Source organism: Panthera leo, chromosome A1, assembly GCF_018350215.1.
Source record: "Panthera leo isolate Ple1 chromosome A1, P.leo_Ple1_pat1.1, whole genome shotgun sequence".
In the NCBI taxonomy this organism is placed as follows: domain Eukaryota; kingdom Metazoa; phylum Chordata; class Mammalia; order Carnivora; family Felidae; genus Panthera; species Panthera leo.
The window spans coordinates 66,654,473-66,674,387 of NC_056679.1; the positions used below are offsets into that span (position 1 = coordinate 66,654,473).

General features: G+C 45.6%; 1 protein-coding gene across 13 annotated transcripts in view; it reads right to left on the reverse strand.

Moving 5' to 3' along the window:
- Positions 1 to 19,915, reverse strand: part of ABCC4 (ATP binding cassette subfamily C member 4) — a 284,608-nt gene that overhangs the window by 139,518 nt on the left and 125,175 nt on the right. For all 13 annotated transcript variants that reach the window (XM_042929130.1, XM_042929159.1, XM_042929140.1 and 10 more), the window contains 4 exons: positions 19,573 to 19,764; positions 9,063 to 9,157; positions 8,738 to 8,824; positions 2,864 to 2,960 (listed from right to left, as the gene is read on the reverse strand). In XM_042929130.1, coding sequence (XP_042785064.1) covers positions 2,864 to 2,960; positions 8,738 to 8,824; positions 9,063 to 9,157; positions 19,573 to 19,764 — 471 coding nt within the window. The remainder of the gene's footprint in view (positions 1 to 2,863; positions 2,961 to 8,737; positions 8,825 to 9,062; positions 9,158 to 19,572; positions 19,765 to 19,915) is intronic.

A 19,915-nucleotide genomic window follows, 5' to 3' on the forward strand; every position in this document is an offset into this window, starting at 1 on the left:
CCTGCTTCGGATTCTCTCTCTCCTTCTCTCTCTGCCACTCCCACCCACACACACACACACACACACACACACACACACACACACACACACACACACACACTCTGTCTCTCTCTCCCTCTCAAAATTAAGTAAATAAACTTTAACAACAGAAAAAAAAAGTGTAACTACCACAGGCATTTAAAGCAGCAAAAAGATCAAAATAACACCAGCATTCTTCACAGAGCTATAACAAACAATCCTAAAATTTATATAGGACAGCGGAGCCTAGGTGGCTCAGTTGGTTAAGCATCCAACTTTGGCTCAGGTCACGATCTCACAGTTCACAGGTTCGAGCTCCACATCAGGCTCTGTGCTGACAGCTGGGAACCTGGAGCTTGCTTCGGATTCTGTGTCTCCCTCTCTCTGCCCCTCCACCACTCACGCTCTGTCTCTCAAAAATAAACAACTCAGGGGCGCCTGGGTGGCTCAGTCGGTTAAGCGTCCAACTTCAGCTCAGGTCACGATCTCACTGTCTGTGAGTTCAAGCCCCGCGTCGGGCTCTGTGCTGACGGCTCAGAGCCTGGAGCCTGTTTCGGATTCTGTGTCTCCCTCTCTCTCTGACCCTCCCCCGTTCATGCTCTGTCTCTCTCTGTCTCAAAAATAAATAAACGTTAAAAAAAAAAAAATTTTTTTTTAAATAAATAAATAAAAATTAACAACTCACCCAGCGGAGCTCACTGGTAGACAAACGGTTTGCTCTGACAGTAGTAAAGTTGGGAGTAATGTCCTCAGAAAAAAACAGTAAGGGGACCCCGAAACATCCAGACTCTGGCTAAATAGGCTGTTGGTTCTATATTCATAACCCCGCCAACGCTGGGGTTTTACCTGACTCCATCATCCCCTCTACACATGAAACTAAATGTTTTCCAGTTCGGGGAATCGGAGCATCCCATTCCCAGAGGACTGCAGGAGTCGACACAGGTAACTGCTCCCAAGAGGCAGACACTCTGCACTCTCATCATCTTTCTTAGGGCAGAATTTCATCTGATGTCGTGAGGATCTGAGTGAGGGCCAGCTGGAGCAGACCAGGGTTCATGACCGAGGTGCTGAGGCTCAGAGGTAAACAAGCCAAGGACTGAAACATCAAACAACTACTAAGCCTGGAAAATTCTCAGTAACCTCCACCCTGGGACCCATGCTAGCTCTTGGGGGTTGAATGATGGCTCCACCAGAAAGACACATTCAAGGCCCAAACACGATACCTACGAATGTGACCTAATTTTGAAATAGGATCTTTGTAGATGTGATCAAGCTGAAGTCATGCTGGAGTAGGATGGACCCCAAATCCAGTATGACCGACGTCCTTCTAAGAGGAAAGACTCAGACGCGGTGAACACCATGTGACAAGAGAGGCAGAGACCACGGTGTTGCAGTGGCAAGCCGAGAACACCAAGGACAGCTGGCTAACACCAGTGGCTGGAAGAGGTGATGAAGGATTCCCCACAAGAGCCTTCACAAGAGCATGGCCCTGCCAGCACCTTGATTTTGGACTGGTAGGCTCCAGAAGGGTGATGATGACAGACTTCTGTTACTTAATCCATGCCGTATGTGGTAATTTGTTATGGCAGCTCCAGAAACTGATACGCTAATCTGAGCCCATGATTCCGTCTTCTGAACTTTACTGAGACTTCTAATTGCTTCTGCTGTTGCCCCTCCAGCAAACATCGAGAGGTCTTTTAAAAATTATTTTAACCTTTATTCATTTTTGAGAGACAGAGAGAAAGAGTGCAAGCAGGTGTGGGACAGAGAGAGAGGGAGACACAGAATCCGAAGCAGGCTCCAGGCTCTGAGCAGTCAGCACAGAACCTGATGCAAAGCTTGAACTCACGAACCGTGAGATCATGACCCAAGCCGAAGTCAGACACTTAGCCGACTGAGCCACCCAGGTGCCCCAAGAGGGATCTTTTAAAACCATGCATCAGACCACATCACCCCTCTGCTCTGATCTATCCAATGGCTTCCAACCCACTTCCGGGCCAGCCGCCCACTGCTCTGAGCCCACCTCCCTCACACTCTCTCGCCCACAGTGCCTCAGACACACGGGTCTTCCAGACATTCTTACAACATGCCAGGTCAGTTCCTTCCTTAGGACCCCACCGCTGGACCCCCTGCCTCAACCCCCCTCCCCCAGGTGACTGCACGGCCAGCACCTTCATGTCACTTAGGTCCCCTGAGGCACCAGCTCCCTGGGGAGGCTGTCATGGTATGCGCCGCCCCCTGCCCCACACGTTACCCCTATCCCCACAAGAATGGAAGCCCCACGATGGCAGGGACTTTTACTTATCACCGCCCCGGCTCTCACACGTATGGGGCACACATAGAACCCTATGCCAGGAGACTAGCAACTGGCTACACGCAGGACTGCATGTCTCGACCGGGGGCGCTCAGCTTTCCAACCACGCTTCTGTCATTAATGGAAGATGCTCTTTGGCTAAACTGCAGAAGACAAATAGAAACGAGTATGTCTCAGTCTCCCTAATTTTCAAATAATACACTTTGATTTACGTGGAAGAAGAGGAAAACAAAAGTTCTAAATAAAACAGCATCACTATCCCAAGCAATTTTACTAGAACAGTTATAATTTAGAACTCTGAGGCACCAATTTTATATATTTAGGGTAATATGGCCTAGAGCGGAACAGTTCCATTTCTACATGTCTGGATTCATGCCTAAAAGCAGGAATACCAGCTCTGGGCAGGACAGGGTACAAAACGAAGGAAGGAGAGGGAGTTTGGCACAAACCTAAGAAGAGACCTGCTGGGAGGTCTCACCTTCAACACACCTGAGTGCTAGCAAGTCCCACAGATGTCTAGAAATTACTTACATCTTTCAATATCAGAATCTGACTTGCAGCTTTTAGGTATTGCAACTGATGAGTCACTAAGACTGTGATCTTCTCGTGCAAGGTTTGACAAATACACCTATAAATATAAAAGGTACAGTAAGCAAAAACCACGTTAATGGGGGTGCTCCAAATTGAAAAACACACATTTTCAAAACACATAGAGACAAAGACAACACACTAGTCAAAGATTTGTAGTTTAAAAACCAATATAAATACAGATACAAATCAAATACAAATGTAAATCACTGGGAACCTAACGAGGTCCTCGAATTTATCCACCAACTTGAGTCTAGTTCTGCTAAGAAATTCCAAAAAGCAGTCCAGTGAAGGAGACGCCAAGAGCTAACTAACATTTTTCCCCCCTAAAACTCAGCTTAACAATTATTTATGTATTTCATGGTGAAAAAACAATTGAGCAATAGTGAGATTCCAAAACCGGACTGAATGAAAATACTAGTGTTTCACCCCTGTGTATGACTGGGTGAAGGAGGGATCTAAGTTATACAAAAATGTACATTTTTCTTAGTTTGCTAGGTAATTGATTTATGATGTAATATTAACCAAAAAAAAAATCTTAAATTCTCAGTAACCTTCTTCCCAAAGTGCATTTTCTAGACACTTTCTAGACACACTTCCTAAATACTATTAGAAAACAAAGACTGGCATGTCCTCAATTAGTGTTTACAATATCCCCACAGTCCCATCCAGAACACTAAACCATCTTTCAGTCGGACTGAAAACCTTCTGAATATGAATACGAAAGAAGAGAATCCAAGGGGCCGAAATCATAGTGGAAATCATTCAACAGCTCAAAGGACACACCAGTCCTCTTAGCCAAGAGCCCCATCAGCACTCAAGTAGGTTTTTTACAGTAACTCCTCAAAGTGCCCCTCGTTTTAAATGCACACCCCTAGGAACTGCACTCCAGCCTGCACCCCACCATGGTCCACAACCTGTCCAGGTCAGCACATAGCCTGAGACGGGGCCATCTGACCAGAGGCAGGGCCCTAGGCATATGCTCTGGGTGACAGAGCCCCTTGCACAGCAAATCTCAGGAACGTGGGCACCAACTCAACCTGCTGAGGTAGGTCAGATCAAGAGTTCTAGGGGCGCCTGGGTGGCTTGGTCGGTTAAGCGTCTGACTTCGGCTCAGGTCATGATCTCACGGTCCGTGAGTTCGAGCCCCGCGTCAGGCTCTGTGCTGACAGCTCAGAGCCTGGAGCCTGTTTCAGATTCTGTGTCTCCCTCTCTCTCTGCCCCTCCCCTGTTCATGCTCTGTCTCTCTCTGTCTCAAAAATAAATAAACGTTAAAAAAAAAAAAAAAAAAAAAAAAAAAAAAAAAAAGAGTTCTGCAGGCACCTAGACTGCAGTTCAAATCCCTCTTACTAGCCTGGAGATGTCAGATGAGCTAACGGACCTCTCTCTGAACCTCAGTTCCTTCATCTCAAAATAAGGCCAATGACAACCCATAGGTATGTTCTAAGAACACTAATCCACTCAGTCAATGTTAGGTCCATTCTCCACCTTCCCTAACCCACAAGTGGCCCTTTGGTTTGGACTCAGGACAGAAAAGTCCTCAGGGGACGCTTCTGAGACTGGACCTGAGATCAGAAGCAAGACCCCAGGATGTAGGTATATATACTATTATTCCATTCTTTACATCCAGGAGGATTAATGTTTCCCTTTTGAAAGGTCTTGGTGTGGCTTTTATTCCTAAGTTTCCTGAGCGAGTAAACCCCTCTTCAGGCTTAGCGTGTTTAAGGGAACTGTTACTTCTTAATTCAAAATTCCTTGCTGGCAATCCCTGAAGACAGATGTTAACCACCACATCTAATGGGTTGCTGCGTCCAAGATGGGCCAATGCAAAACTTTTTAAAATGTTTTCTTCCTAACATTCCACCAAACACGAGGAAATATAAAGAATTACAATGATGTTATCAGGTGATGGCTCTAAATTTTTCTAAATTATGTTTTTTAATCAAAATCTCTAGGAAAATACTCTACTTGCCAAATTTTTAACAGTAAAAATTTCCAAGCCATGCCATTAAAAAAAAAAAAAAATGAAGGATCAGTAACAAGTTATTTAACCTTTATCCTGTGTAAGGGCTGTGTTAAGAGGGCACATGTACTGTGGTAGAGAGGATACAAATAAGACAGTCACTACCCTCATTCATTCAATCGACAGACCTCTGTTGAGGTACAAGGCACTCTAAGTGCCAAGGACATCTACAGGTCAAGAAAACGGACAACACTATGAAGAGGGAGGCACATTAAATAAATACAGAAAGTGCACTCTTGGGTCGTGATGTATGCTATAAGGAAAAAGCAAGGTGAGGGCTGCAATCTTGGATGTAGGGGACACACGGACCATGAGCATATCTGGGGGAAACATTCCTGGAAGAAGGTACAGCAGGTGCAGCGGCTCTGGGAGAGAAACCTGCTGCACAAAGGTGCCTTCGTGCATTCACAGTGAGTCAGGGGTAGGGGGTACTCATCAGTGCTCAAGTACAGCCCACTGAGGGCTCTGGGAAGATGAAAGGGCACAGGCCACCCCCTGGAAAAATGGGAGGGAAAGGTGGCAGCGGCATCTTCTTTGTCCTGGCGCACTGGCCCCCAGGCTCCCGGACAGAAGGAACAGGATCTGTACAGACAGGCAGATAGGAGGAAGGGACACAGCTCATTCAGGGCACTGCACGAGAGCCAGCGTGGCCGGAGTAGGGAGTTTGCGTGAGGAAGTGCTGGAAATGCAAATGGGTCAGACTGCAAAGAATCTTTTTCGGCACTTGAGGATGCTGAGCTGCGCCCTGAGCATGAAGGGGGTCCGTGGAGGCCTGAGGCGGCAAAGGTGAACAGAGTAGGCAGTAGTGGGGCAGATCCAGTTAGGACAGACTCGAACTGATTACGCAGAAGTGAGGGTCTAGGGATATGGGGCTCTCTAAAATAAGACAGGATCCACCGCTCCAAGAGGTTACATGCGCTTCTGTTCACCCGAGGGCCTCCAACCTTCCACATGTGATAGAATCCACGTCGATGTTTACAGCATATAGTTGTAAGACTCGCAAACCTTAATAACCTTGGATATATATTCACGACCGAAGTAAACTGCTAATGGCAAGTAGAAGTGTAACTCATTCACTTTTAATACAAAACACTTCACATCTCTGAGCTTCAACACAACCGCCATCTTTCATAGTATATTGTTCAGTCCAATTTTCTAGCTCGTTGAGAACATTCTCCAGCTGCTGCTGAGTGATTTCCTAAATTGCATTCGTGCTCCCTGCCCTAAGGTTCCCCAAAGAACGTGGTTCTGATTAGCAAACAACAATTTTAACAAGCTTGCTTCTATCAAGTGTATATCCAAAGCCATTAAACCCGAAAGGTGCGAGAGGACTTTATAAATACCTCCTGGGTTCAAAGAAGAACCTGGGAGAGTTTCTGTGATAAGCACACTGATACTTGGCAATTAGAAGGTCATCTTCTCCCCTCCCAAGTGACACAAACTCAATGGCCAGCGGAAACTGTTCTTACAGCGATAGAGAGCTTGTGCGCAATACCCGCCCCCCACCCAGGTTGGGGAGACACATTTGTGAGCCCGGGGGTGGGGGGGCACTGGGGACAGGGAGGCTGGGCTACTCCTGATGCCACCGAGGGAGGGGGTTGGAACTCTGTCACCGAACTCACTAACAAGCCACAAGGCACTTCCCTAAGGGAAAATTCATCCAGTGGCGATCAGGAAGGGATGGGCAAGGAGGTCGGATCAAAGAGCTGGAGGCCATGTCAGGTATCAGCTGCTCGGCTCTCTGCATTCTGAAAAATTCAATGCTGCCATGCTTCTTTTTTTCTTTAATTACAGTAAAATAAATAGAAGATCTACGATTTTAACCATCTTTAAGCATAGAGCTCAGCAGCATTACGGACATTCACACCGTTGTGCAACCATCACCACCACCCATCTCCAGAACTTGTCATCATCCCAAAACGAAACACTTGGTACATACACGCTCTAGGGGAGAAATGACAGGAACCCACACTCAGGGGACACGGAGTCCCAGCTCCTCGTATCCAGAACCCAGAGCTGCCTCACACTGCTCTCTCTGCTAGAATCTCTTTACTTTGCTACTTGGGACTTGTTGTAAATGAACTGTGTCCTCCCCAAAATTCACACGTTGATGCCTTAAGCCCCCAATACTTTAGAATTTGGTGACAGGGCCTTCAAGGGGTAATTAAGTGAAAATGAGGCCTTGATGACGGGTCCTTATCCAATCTGACTGGTGTCCTTAGAAGAGATTAGGACATAAGGAGAAAGACACCGTGGGTGCCGGTGCACAGAGGAGGGGCCGTGTGAGGACACAGCAAGGGGGCGGCCATCAGCCAGCCACGGAGAGAGGTCTCAGGAGAAACGAAGGGGCCGACACCCTGGTCTGGACTTTCAACATCATTTGCAAGAACCTCTACCTCCGTGCACACATTAGGGCTTCAGGAAATGCACTTGAAAGTGCTCACCGGCTTTAATAACAGTAAGCTAACTGTGGGGTAGATCTGGATGCCGTTTTAGCAAGAGTGAGCTCACGATGCTTCTGCATACGCCAGTCTACACACTCAGTCCACAGGAAGCATCAGTCACGTATGTTAGCTTCCAGTACTTACATCAGTGGTTTCACGACTGAGCAAGAGCCGATGAAAACCAATTCCCAAAACACAAAGTGAGAGCCAGGAGATAAGCTAGGTTCTGGGTATCTAGTTTCAAATTCAAGTTACCCCTACATGTGGGGGCCCTTACCTATTAATTTTAAGAATCCATGAAGTGAGAGGCCTGAGAAAATTAAAACTTAAAAGCTTAAGTTACGGGAAACTGAAACCTAACCAAGCTTAACCAGCTTGTTCCGCTTCTGTACAATTGCTTGGCGCGCCCATGTACTCCTGATCAATCATTGTTGCCTGGCACATCCGTATATTCCTGATCAACCATTGTTACTTGGCACATCCGTGTACTCCTGATCAATCATTGTGATACCCGTACCCCCGGTTGTGGTCTGACCTGAAGGCAGGAACCAATCGAATACTGTTAAGTGTCCAACTTTAAACACCAACCAATCGCAGCTCTGTAACTGTGGAAAATTCCTGATTTCCCCATGACTTGTTTGTACCTGTCTATAAAAGGGGTGTAAAAACCTCTCTCAGGACCTCTTGGCGTCACCGGCAATGAAGGCGCAGAGGTCCAGGTTCGAACCTGCAATAAATGACCCTTGCTGCTTAGCTTTGACTCTGGACTCTGGTGGTTCGTTTTTGGGGGTCTCTTAGACTCTGGGCATTTCAGAAGCAACACTCAATTATTGAAACCATCCTGTGATACGGGATAAGTCATTCTTAAACTATTCTAGACTTTACCAAGTACTTCCTAACCTACGGGATAATTAGCACAAACCAGCAAACTGCACTTCTAAATGTGCCATCAACAAAAATGATGAAGGAAAAGAACCTGGCAGCCAAGCACCACGTTACCAAGTCCCATTCTTCAATTCAGAAAACCATCCAGCATCCTTTTTATTCCACCACCAACGTCTTGTTTATCACCTACAAGTAGCAAGGGGAAATCTGCCATCTATTTCTTAACCCCCTAAAGCCTGTTCTCCACTCACCGCCCCGCCCCCGACGCAGTAAGCACCGTCTGCATCTTCCCCCTTGTTCCCCGAAAATGTCTCTAAAACAGATCGTCTGTGGAGGGAAGGGAGGAGAAAGACGGCCGCCTGAGCAGAAGCAGCGGAGTCTACCGAGGCGTCCAGGCTTTCCCGAGCCCTCTTCCCCAAACCCCACGCGGTTCTTAGCAGAAGTGACCGGAGCAGGCAAACTCACAGTTCAAACAAGTGTTTGCCCACTTCCGCATCCACGGCACTGAGAGGATCGTCCAGGAGGTAGACGTCGGCGTCCTGGTACACTGCTCTAGAAACATAAAGCGCCGTCAGCCGGGAGAACGCCCCACACCCCCACCTCTCTGAGGCCTGACGGCGTTCAGCAACAACTCGGGTCGCGTTCATGCCGAGAGCCGCCGTAATAATGCAAGATTCGTGCTTCCCACGGCGCACCCCCCCCCCCAATGCAGCTGCAGGTGGTTTCGGGTGAGGCGCCCCTGGGAGCCGCACACAGCACAGGCGCGGGAGGGCAACCGAACCGCGATTACCTCGCAAGGTTGACCCGGGCCTTCTGCCCCCCGCTCAGTGTGGCTCCCCGATCGCCTATCACGGTCAGATCTCCGTCCTCCAAAAGCTGCAAATCCTGCACGGAGACACAAAGAAGAAAACGATGTAAAATATATCCTCCTGTCGTCCTAGACTTGCAGCACCGGTTCTTCATACTCGTATGGGATCAACTACAATAGATGATATTTCAAAGAGACAGAATTGTAACCCTGAACCTTTCCAACAAACTCAGGGCTTTTTGTTTTCATTCGGCAGCTTTTCCCCACAGTATTTATGCATTTCACCATTTTAACAGATGTTTTATTGAACATCGACTGTATGTCTGGCATTGTTCTGGGCACAATGAATTTGGTTGTAGGAAGACAGTCCCTTGAGTTTCCGTGGAGGGAGACTGACACTATGAAAAATTAGCATGAGTGCAAGTCCTAAGAAGAAAAACAAAGGCGGCTCAGGGGGAGAGGGGCAGGGGAAGTGCATCGTACATGGGGGTCAGGAAGGTCTCTGATCAGAGGGGCTTTCACAGACAGATTAAGTGCACCTGCAGAAACTGAAAAGCATTCCATGTGCAGGAACAAGCAAGCGCAAAGGCCATAGGGCAGATGGGTGCCCAAGGTGTTGGAGGACTAGCAGGCAGGCCAGCAGAGCTAAACAAAATGAGAAAAGAATGGGGAGAGCAAGGGCAGAGGTAAAGGGGCGGGGGGCATGTTTCACTCCCAGTGAAATGGGGAGGAGGACATGACCTGGCTTAGGGTTTTGAGAAATCCCTCTTGCCTCTCTGTGGAAAAGAGATGGTATGGGCACCCGGTAAAGGCAGGGCACACATCAGGAGGATTCTGCAAGAACGTAGGTGAGAGCAGGCTGTGGCTGGAACCAGAGTGAGAACAGCAGAAATGGAGTGCAGTGGTCAGGTTCCGGGCAAATTTCAAAGGTCGAGCCTGTAACACCTGTGGATGAAGGGGTGGGGTCGTGGTGGCAGAAGAGGAGCGATGTGTCGTCCTCCATGTGAGAAAGGGGAAGAACTGCCTCACCGGCTACTGAGCTGGGCAAGACAGCAGATGCAACTTGAGATCGTGGTTATGGGCAAGCCAAGATGCCTACGGAGGACATCAGGTTGCAGCTGGACGTGCAACTCTGGAGGTCTGTGCCAAGGGCTACTTGTGCAAGCTGGCGGCACACACATGACTTGGAAAGCCACGGGACTTCCTTTATCAAAGAACAAGTGTGGGGTTTTTTTTAATTTGTTTAATGTTTACTTATTTTTGAGAGAGAGTATGAACAGGGGAGGGGCAGAGAAAGAGGGAGACACAGAATCTAAAGAAAGCTCCAGACTCTGAGCTGTCAGCACAGAACCTGACACAGGGCTCAGACTCACGAACCATAAGATCATGACCTGAGCCAAAGTCGGACACTTAGTTGACTGAGCCACCCAGGCGCCCCTAAAAGAACAAGTGTGTCTTAACCAGCCAGTTTGCTGATCTCGACCTCAGCTTCCCACCCTCAGAGAAGGTTAACTAACACCTGACCCTTGTCTTCTACTTAAGTTTGTTTGTTTATTTATTTATTTAGAGACCATAAGCAGGGGAGGGGCAGAGATAGAGGGAGAGAGAATCCCAAGCAGGCTTCCCGCTGTCAGCACAGAGCCCAGTGCAGGGCTTGAACCCGTGAACCATGAGATCATGACCTGAGCTGAAGTTGGGACACTTAAACAACTGAACCACCCAGGCACCCCGTCACATTTTTTTTTTAGGTTTATTCGCTTTAAAAATGCTGACAGCACAGAGCCTGACGCGGGGCTCAGTCTCATGAACTGTGAGATCATGACCTGAGCCGAAACCAAGAGTCGGACACTTAACCGAATGAGCCACCCAGGCGGCCCCCTTGTCTTCACATTTAAGGCATGGTGATAGAGTGACTCACGAGATCTGTACAAGAAATGAGAAGAGTAGTCTGGAAAGGAAAAACAAAAGGGAAGTGTTCAAGAGACACTGAGGTGATCAGCTGAATTAAGTAGATGCTTGTTCCACACAAGCCAGGTGGAACTCAAAGCTAAGAAGAAGCTTCATGCTTTCTTGTGAAGATCTGGGAATCTATCAAGTTATATATGAATATTATTTAAGAAATAAACTCAAAATGGATAAAGGACCTGAATGTGAGACAGGAAACCATCAAAACCCTACAGGAGAAAGCAGGCAACCACCTCTTTGACCTCAGCCGCAGCAATTTCTTACTCGACACATCTCCCAAGGCAAGGGAGTTAAAAGCAAAAATGAACTATTGGGACCTCATCAAGATAAAAAGCTTCTGCCCTGCAAAGGAAATAATTAACAAAACTAAAAGGCAGACAGAATGGGAAAAGATATTCGCAAATGACACATCGGACAAAGGGCTAGTATCCAAAATCTATAAAGAGATCACCAAACTCCACACCCGAAAAACAAATAATCCAGTGAAGAAATGGGCAGAAAACATGAATAGATACTTCTCTAAAGAAGACATCCAGATGGCCAACAGACACATGAAAAGATGCTAAACGTCACTCCTCATCAGGGAAATACAAATCAAAACCACACTCAGATATCACCTCACACCAGTCAGAGTGGCTAAAATGAACAAATCAGGAGACTATAGATGCTGGCGAGGATGTGGAGAAACGGGAAACGGGAACCCTCTCGCACTGTTGGTGGGAATGCCAACTGGTGCAGCCTCTCTGGAAAACAGTGTGGAGGTTCCTCAACAAATTAAAAATAGATCTACCCTACAACCCAGCAATAGCACCACTGGGAATTTGCCCAAGGGATACAGCAGTGCTGAAGCATAGGGGCATATGTACCCCAATGTTTATAGCAGCGCTTTCAACAATAGCCAAATTAAGGAAAGAGCCTAAATGTCCATCAACTGATGAATGGATAAAGAGGTTGTGGTTTATATACACAATGGAATACTACTTGGCAATGAGAAAGAATGAAATCCGGCCATTTGCAGCAACATGAATAGAACTGGAAGGTATTATGCTAAGTGAAATAAGTCAGAGAAAGACACATGTTTTCACTCATAGGTGGATCTTGAGAAACTTAACAGAAGACCATGGGGGAGGGGAAAGGGGGAAAAAAAGTTACAAAGAGGGAGGGAGGCAAACCATAAGAGACTCTTGGACACTGAGAACAAACTGAGGGTTGATGGGGGTTGGAAAAGACGGGAAGGTGGGTGATGGGCACGGAGGAGGGCACTGTTGGGATGAGCCCTGGATGTTGTATGGAAACCAATTTGTCAATAAATTATATTTAAAAAAAAAAAAAAAGAAAGAAATGAACCAATCATAGTACCTGGAGAAAAAAAAGGGAGTAATAAGAACATCCCCTAAAGGACAGGGTAACAGGTTTAATTACCTTGTATTAGAAACCTTTATTTAGATGGCTTGTAATTGTCACTAGACAGGTCCTAGCATCGACAAGCAGAATGTGGGGGAGTTTGCTGGTTACCTACCACACCTCTCAAGCATAGACTTAGGATACACAGCAACACTTTCTACGGATAAACCCTCATCTCTTCGTCTCTAACTTTGGCAAATCGGGGAGAAAGCAAGCGGCATGCTGGAATGTCCATGACAAGCATGTCCAATGATCTCCCTAAGCCTCTTTTTCCTCTTCTACAAGATGTGCTGGAGAGACAAGAATGGCTAAGCTCGAGGATGCCGTGACAATCAAAACCGTGGACAAACACCTTCTATACGTAGGAAAAGGACACAAATCATCATGACCTGCTATTCGTGGCTGATACAGATTTTCTGATCAAACCAACAGTGGGACCCCTCAGGGTGAATCACAACATGCCAAGCACACCACCAAAAGGAGAAGGGAGAGAGAGCACCCCATCCTAACCCATTCCCTGACAGCGTACAAAGACTCCCAGAATTCCCTGCATGCTCAGAGCCTAAGTGGATTACGGTAAATGAAAGGCAGCAACTGCTCAATCATGAAAATCCACTATTTCACGCGGGTTTGTTTTTTTTTTTTTGCTGAAGTCAGAAGTCAACACCATCGCTTGCTTTTGCTTTCCATTAAAAACAATGGGCCATTTTGAGATAGGCTCCCAGCCTCCACCCACCCACACAGTTTACTTGGCCTCCAAGTCACTGTTGACAGTCCTTGCAAAGTGTTCTTAGGTTTTTATGCCTTGATTTTATATTGCTTTGTTCTCCTTCTAAAATAGCACCAGACTGTGGCAGAGCAACCTTAGCCATTTTCTAGAGAAGGCACTTAAAATCCACCCTTTCACTTAGCACAGTTAGGGAACACGGAACGGACACTCTCTGAGCCCGGTAGTAGGATTTTGAGTGTGTTGTTGACTCTGCAAACTATGGACAAGCATCAGATGGGGGGATGGCGGAGGGGAGTGGGGACAACATTTCAAAGAATATGAAGTGAAATCTGAGTCAGGCTAATTTTCGAACCATAATTTTTCTGTTTCAGTTAAAGGAGAAAAGCCTGAGTTGAGCATAATATTTCAAATTCTCCCAATCTCCCAGTGAGAAGAAGATATTCTAATGTTAGTTACATCACAGTGACATTTAACCAACTCTTTCCTCTGTAATGGTTTTCACTAAAAAGCACACATACAAGACCAGAGGAAAGCCAAGAAACAGCGATGCTGGGTTGATGCCACCAGGCCCAAAACCTGTGTCGAGTGCCCTCTGGCAATGGTGGAGACTTCAGTAGAAATACCACTGAGCAGACTGTTGACAGTCTAGGAGAGCCAGACTCGAGGCCTGGGGGGCAAAGGAGGGCTGGATCCCGAGTCAAACAGCCTGAGTTCCGAGGCTTTGTTCCTAACATTTCTCCCATGACTGGCCTTCCTATCATGGCCTGTCAACTCCCCAACCATCCTCGAGCTTCCTGAATCAGAACTCACCCTTTTTCTACTACACTCCCAAGACCTTGATTTCTCAGGAAGGGCCCACCGTATTCTGCTTCATAATTTGTACACGCATGCACGGTTTATCTCCCCCAGCTCCAAGAGGGTAAGATTTATGCACCAAGCCTGGTGCCTGGTTGTCTGACAGTGATTATCTCTAATCCTCACAAGCTGCAAAGAATTAGCCCCACTTCACAGATGGGGAAACTGAGATGAGGTTACATAACAGTCTGAGGACTGCCAGCTGTTAAATGGAATGGATGGAATCTGAATGAAGTTTGTCTCTATTCATAGCCTTTTACTCTTCCTTCCTCATCAAGCTGCCCCAAGTGGTTACTGAAAAATATATTTAAAAGTATATTTAAGGGCACCTGGGTGGCTCAGTTGGTTAAGCGTCTGACTTCGGCTCAGGTCATGATCTCACAGTTCGTGAGTTCGAGCCCCTCGTCGGGCTCTGTGCTGACACCTCCAAGCCTCCTTTGGACTCTCTGTCTCTCTGTCTCTCTTTCTCTCTCTCTGCCTCTTCCCTCTTTGTGCTCTTTATCTCTCAAAAATAAACAGACATTTTTTAAAGTATATTTAAAATAAAAAGTATACTTATAATATCAAAATTAAGACTTGAAGACTTCTCTATACACACACAAGTATCGATAAACTTAGGGTCTCCATATTTTGATTAGCCTTATAGATCCCTTTTGTACTTATTTATTTCCTATGTCATAGGTAAAAGCGATCTCAAGTGAGAGATGAAAAACTAAAGATAAAACAATAATCATTCTACAACCGTCAATGTTATCAGAAAAGAAAATGTCCAAGCTGGCAGAAATGTAGTAAATAGAAGAAACTGTAAGCCTGTGAGCACCCCAGAGAGGCTTATAAATTCGAGTGACCTATGTGAGAAAATACTAAACTTGAATTTATCAATATTACACCTTCAAGTATGTATTACCCAAAAATGCTAAAAAGTCTTCCAACGTAAAATAGCCAGACAAATGTCATGTGATACATTGCTTATCTTCTGTTAGACACTATCTTTGTTGGTGGTTTATGTAACGTACTAAGTTAGAGCACCTATAACAAATATCACCTCAAATAATGGAAGTTATATACTCAAATACCTTCTTTTCTAACATGTCACATTTTATAGAGGTGATTCTACACAAAACTGGCTGCTCTTTTATTAATTAAGAGGCAGTATCTCTTCAACACTATTCTAACATTTATAGAATGCTTGTTACATCCCTAGCAATCAGGTGCTTTAAGAAAGTTATTGCATTTCGTCCTAAAAAATACCACATGAGGTTGATCATCTCCATTTCATAGACGAAGAAACTCAAGCTTTGTAACCCGAATCACAGACCTGGTAAATAGACTGAGACTCAATCCACAACTGTCTGTCTCCAGGGCCTTGGACTTAACCAGCTGTTCCCTAAACTATACTCTGTAACTTGCTACAGTGTCACTCTGAGTATGTCATCAGTCTAAATGGATGTTACTAAATGTGATTACTTCATATCCTATTTTATTTCAGAAATATTATCTGCTCAACGACTTAAGTAAACTTCAATTAGATCTAGTGTAACACATCTAGTTGTTAGTAATATACACATAAGAAATGTTGCCCTTTTTTGTTTTGTTTTCCCTCCAGATTTAGGGGAGGCTATAAGGAGAAATCTCTATTATATTTATATGTATATACGAATTTAGAGAAAAGGACTATAATTGTAACAATAGCTACCATTTTTCAAAAACCCGGCATGTCTGCTTAGTCTCGACAGAAGTCCCATATGCCCACCATTTAATAAGGAAATGGACTAACATCCCAAGTTAATTCTCAAGACTGTCTCTCTCCAAAGGCCAAGGCCTTTCTACTACACATGCAGTCTTTGTATCTACGGGCAACATAATTCCAGGACGCCACAACTCTCTGTAGCCATCTTATGCCCATCCGTTGACACATGGGGTCCAAGAGGAGAAAAGCAAAAGATCTCGTAACTCATCAGGTGGTTCTGTGGTTTCCTAAAGCCCTTACCAATCACTAAACAGAGTCATAGATGGCATTTCAGAACTGCAGCCAAACTTCTTGGAAATCTTCAGACCCACTGTCGTCACTCGGAGCAGACGGGAGAAGCCCAGACAGGTAACAGGATGTGTCTGAAGTGACAAGGCTGGGGCCAGGACTCCACCCTTCACTACATCTTCACGCCCGGCCTCCTTTTCTGTCCAGGAGGGAAGGAGCACAAGGGGCCCTGACCCCACATGCCGTGTCACGCAGAACAGGTAACCGACCATGTTTATCAACATGGAGCCATGAATACAAGAATCGCAGCACAGCCCGCCTTGCAGGGGCCCTTCCCGCCAGAGTCCACGTGCCCCAGAGGCGGCCCACACACTGGTCCAGTCGTCCCATGTGGCGGTGGCAAAGGCATCAGTCCCTGGGGAAAACGCTGAATGGCAGCCACCGTCCCAACATGTGCTTTTCTCCAGGGATGGTCAAATGTGGGGAGTAGAAAGGCAGGGCTGAGCTATCACCAGAAAAGCAAGGCCGTGCAAAGAAACAGGCAAGTACTGGCCTGGCTCTTCGGAGTCTGCTCTGGGCATCAGGAGTTAAGCTTGAGGAAGGTGAAAAGAAAATGCCTGTGTTCTGTTCATCGCATACTCCACACCCCACCTTCTTCAATTGTCCCATTAAAAAAAAAAAAAAAAAATCACATAATTTACTCATTATTTAGTAAGTGACATCTATTTGGGCTAAAATAAGTTTAATGTCCCTCTTTTCAGGAATGCTCTCCCAGCCTCTGTGGCAACGGAATATAATTTCTCGTGCTAGGGGCCAAGAGTTAAACATATCATTTACAACTGGCTCAGTGTTGAAGGAGGCAAGTTAAGGCAAAAACTTTTCCTTTTCTATCTTATGTGAAAACACTGTTCCTGATTGGAGCACATACATATCTATCTGAATGTTCTTGGCCACACAGAATTTCAGTACTTTTCTATTACTCTTAAAAAATCTTCTTGGACGCTCATAGCACCTCTATTTAAATCATTTAAAGGGTAGTTACATTGGGCACCTGGGTGGCTCAATCAGTTAAATATCTGACTTCGTTCAGCTCAGGTCATGATCTCATTGTTCCTGAGTTCGAGACCCACACTGGGTGAGCATGAACTCTGCTTTGGGTGAGCCAGAGCCCAGGTGAGCCCTGCTCCTCTTTCCCTCTCCCTCTCTCTGTCCTTTGATAACTTGCACATGCATTCTCTCTTTCTCTCTCTCTCTCTCTCTCTCAAAATAAATAAATAAATAAATAATAAAAATATATAAAATATAAAATATAAATTAAATAAAATTAAACAGTAGTTATGTCGAATAAGGTTACCTAGTAGTTTATGAGCTGAAAAGGCAGTGGTGTAAATATGAGAAGGAAAACTTCAGCTCCTGGTACCCAGTTAGGGTTGTAATCTTCACACGTGCACAACGTCAAGGTACATGGGCCACACGGTGGCCTCTTCAGCTCCTCGCTCCCGGCAGTCATTGCGTTGAGGAGACTCACCCTCATGGTATCACATGCCACGTCCACAAGTACTTGATGACGGTGTCTGCCTAAGGAACTTCTCCAGTTATATCTGAATTAACTGTTGCTACTCTGTGTACATGCCTGTTGTATGCTCAAAGTTGACATCCTCGAATCCAGCTTTGGATGTTAACTGCTGCATCATCCCCATTTTTCTAAATGCTCCACAACACCGTTCCTGGAGCAGAGCTGATGTCCTACCCTCGCCCACCAGGCTTGCAGATGGGCTACTGGGGCCACTGCCTCTCGGCGTCTGGCTTCTCACCAGTGTCACCACTGGTCTCCGCCTCAATTACCCAACTTTAAAAATCACTCTTCCTTATAAACTCCCTCTGCTGGGAGGCGTCATGGCCCCGTGAAGCATGGAATCTGGGGTCATGAAAAATCTGAACTTGAAGCATGGAATCTGGGGTCATGAAAAATCTGAACTTGAAGCATGGAATCTGGGGTCATGAAAGATCTGAATTTGAAGCATGGAATTTGGGGTCATGAAAAATCTGAACTTGAGCTGCAGATGTTTACGTGAATTGTTTCATCTCTATAAGCCTCAGTTCTAGCAACTATAAAATGAGGGTGGTGCATGCCATCAAAAGCACTGGTAAAAGATTAAAAACTGGTATGTGTGTGTGCGTGCGTGGGTGGGTGGGCGCACGCACGACAGGCAAAAAAGTGATTAGCACGTGGACTCCAAATAAATGGCAGTTATCACCACTGCTTTCTCCCTCTCCTTACACAGTATACACCATTGAACAAAAAATCTCGCTCACCACTGCTAACCTGATGTCATTTCTGAAAACACATAATCTCTCATTAACAATGACCCAGGGGAAAGAAATAGAAGCCCATTAAACAAGCAATTATGTTTTGTCCACATCATAAAATGCTACTCGCCTGATAAAATCTATCATGTTCAAGACATTGTTCAAGCAAAATTACTATTTCCTCACTACTCTGGCTGGGAGCCTTCAATTCCATACCTTTAAAAGTCTGTCCTGGCCTTTTCCACACAGTATAAAAGAACAGTCGGATGTCCAGCCTGCATCGAGCAGACCCCAGGGAGAGCCCTTTATCGCCATTATCCACTGATTTTTATAACCCAAAGGGAGTCACATAATATTTATCACTACGGACCGTTTTGTTTTCCTTTTTGCTAAATTATACTGTCCTATCAAGTAAGTTCAGTTTTTATCATTCATTCATCAGTTTTATTTAAATCCCAAGTACAGTTCAACATTTCATCTTGCCATTTTCTGCAAAAACAATGATGTAATATTCAAAATAAATTTGAAAGCATTTCCTTTTCTTAAAATAATAAATCGCAAGTTAAAAATCAAGGGGAGAAGAAACCTAGAGACTGAAAGGGACCCCAGAAATAAATCAGCCAAGAGCAAAGTACGGACCTTACGTGGGGTCTGACTCAAACCAATGGCTGACCAGATTTCCTGCTGAGATAATTAACGAAATGTACACGTGGACTAGGACAGTGATGATATTAAGGACCTGTGGTCACTTTTCAAGGGTGATAACATGGTTTCTTTTCAGAGGACTTCTTATCTTTCAGAGATAATGAAGGAAACACGTGCAGACGAACTACAGGAGGGCTACGTTCTGCATCAGAATAATTCGGGGTGTGGGTGAGGCTGGCAGAGGGCAGGGGGAATGGTCAGCCTTCCTCCTCCTCCCCCAGCAGAGCATGGTTAAAGCTGGGGGATGGGTACATGAGGGCTCTTTACGCTACTCTTTTTTTTTATAACTGTCCATTTAAAAAGTGCAAAGTGAATAAAACTTCACAAAACAAGAGAAGCATCCTGTGATCCTCATGACATCAGGATTAAAACAGCAGTGCCTCTGTGCAGTTACATGTGGTGCGTCTGCCCACAAGACCAGCTTGAAGCATTAAATAATGCCCAAAGAGCTTTCAAAAAAAATAAAAAAAGGAACTCAACCTTGTCATTTCAATCAACACTATTATTACTTGAAATTCAAGCGTGTGTAACTCAAAAGTCCTTACCTTTCTCAAAGCGCAAGCCTTTATGACTTTCTCGTATCGTTCCTTTTCATACTTCTTCCCAAATAAAATATTACTCCTCACAGTTCCTGCAAACACCCAGGGCTGCTGAGAAACATAGGCGATTTTTCCGTGCACGCTGACCAGCCCCTGGCTCCGGGGCAGCTCCCCCAGCAGGGCACTTAACAGCGACGACTGAAACAGATTGGAAACAAGCAAGTGTGTGCCAGCAGCACTGGGCACAGACAAGCCGCTGCTATTCCCAATCCCTCCTCCCCCAGCCCCAGGGTCTGATACACATCAGTGCACTTCCACTTAAAACAGACTCAAGTACAGCCCTGGAAGG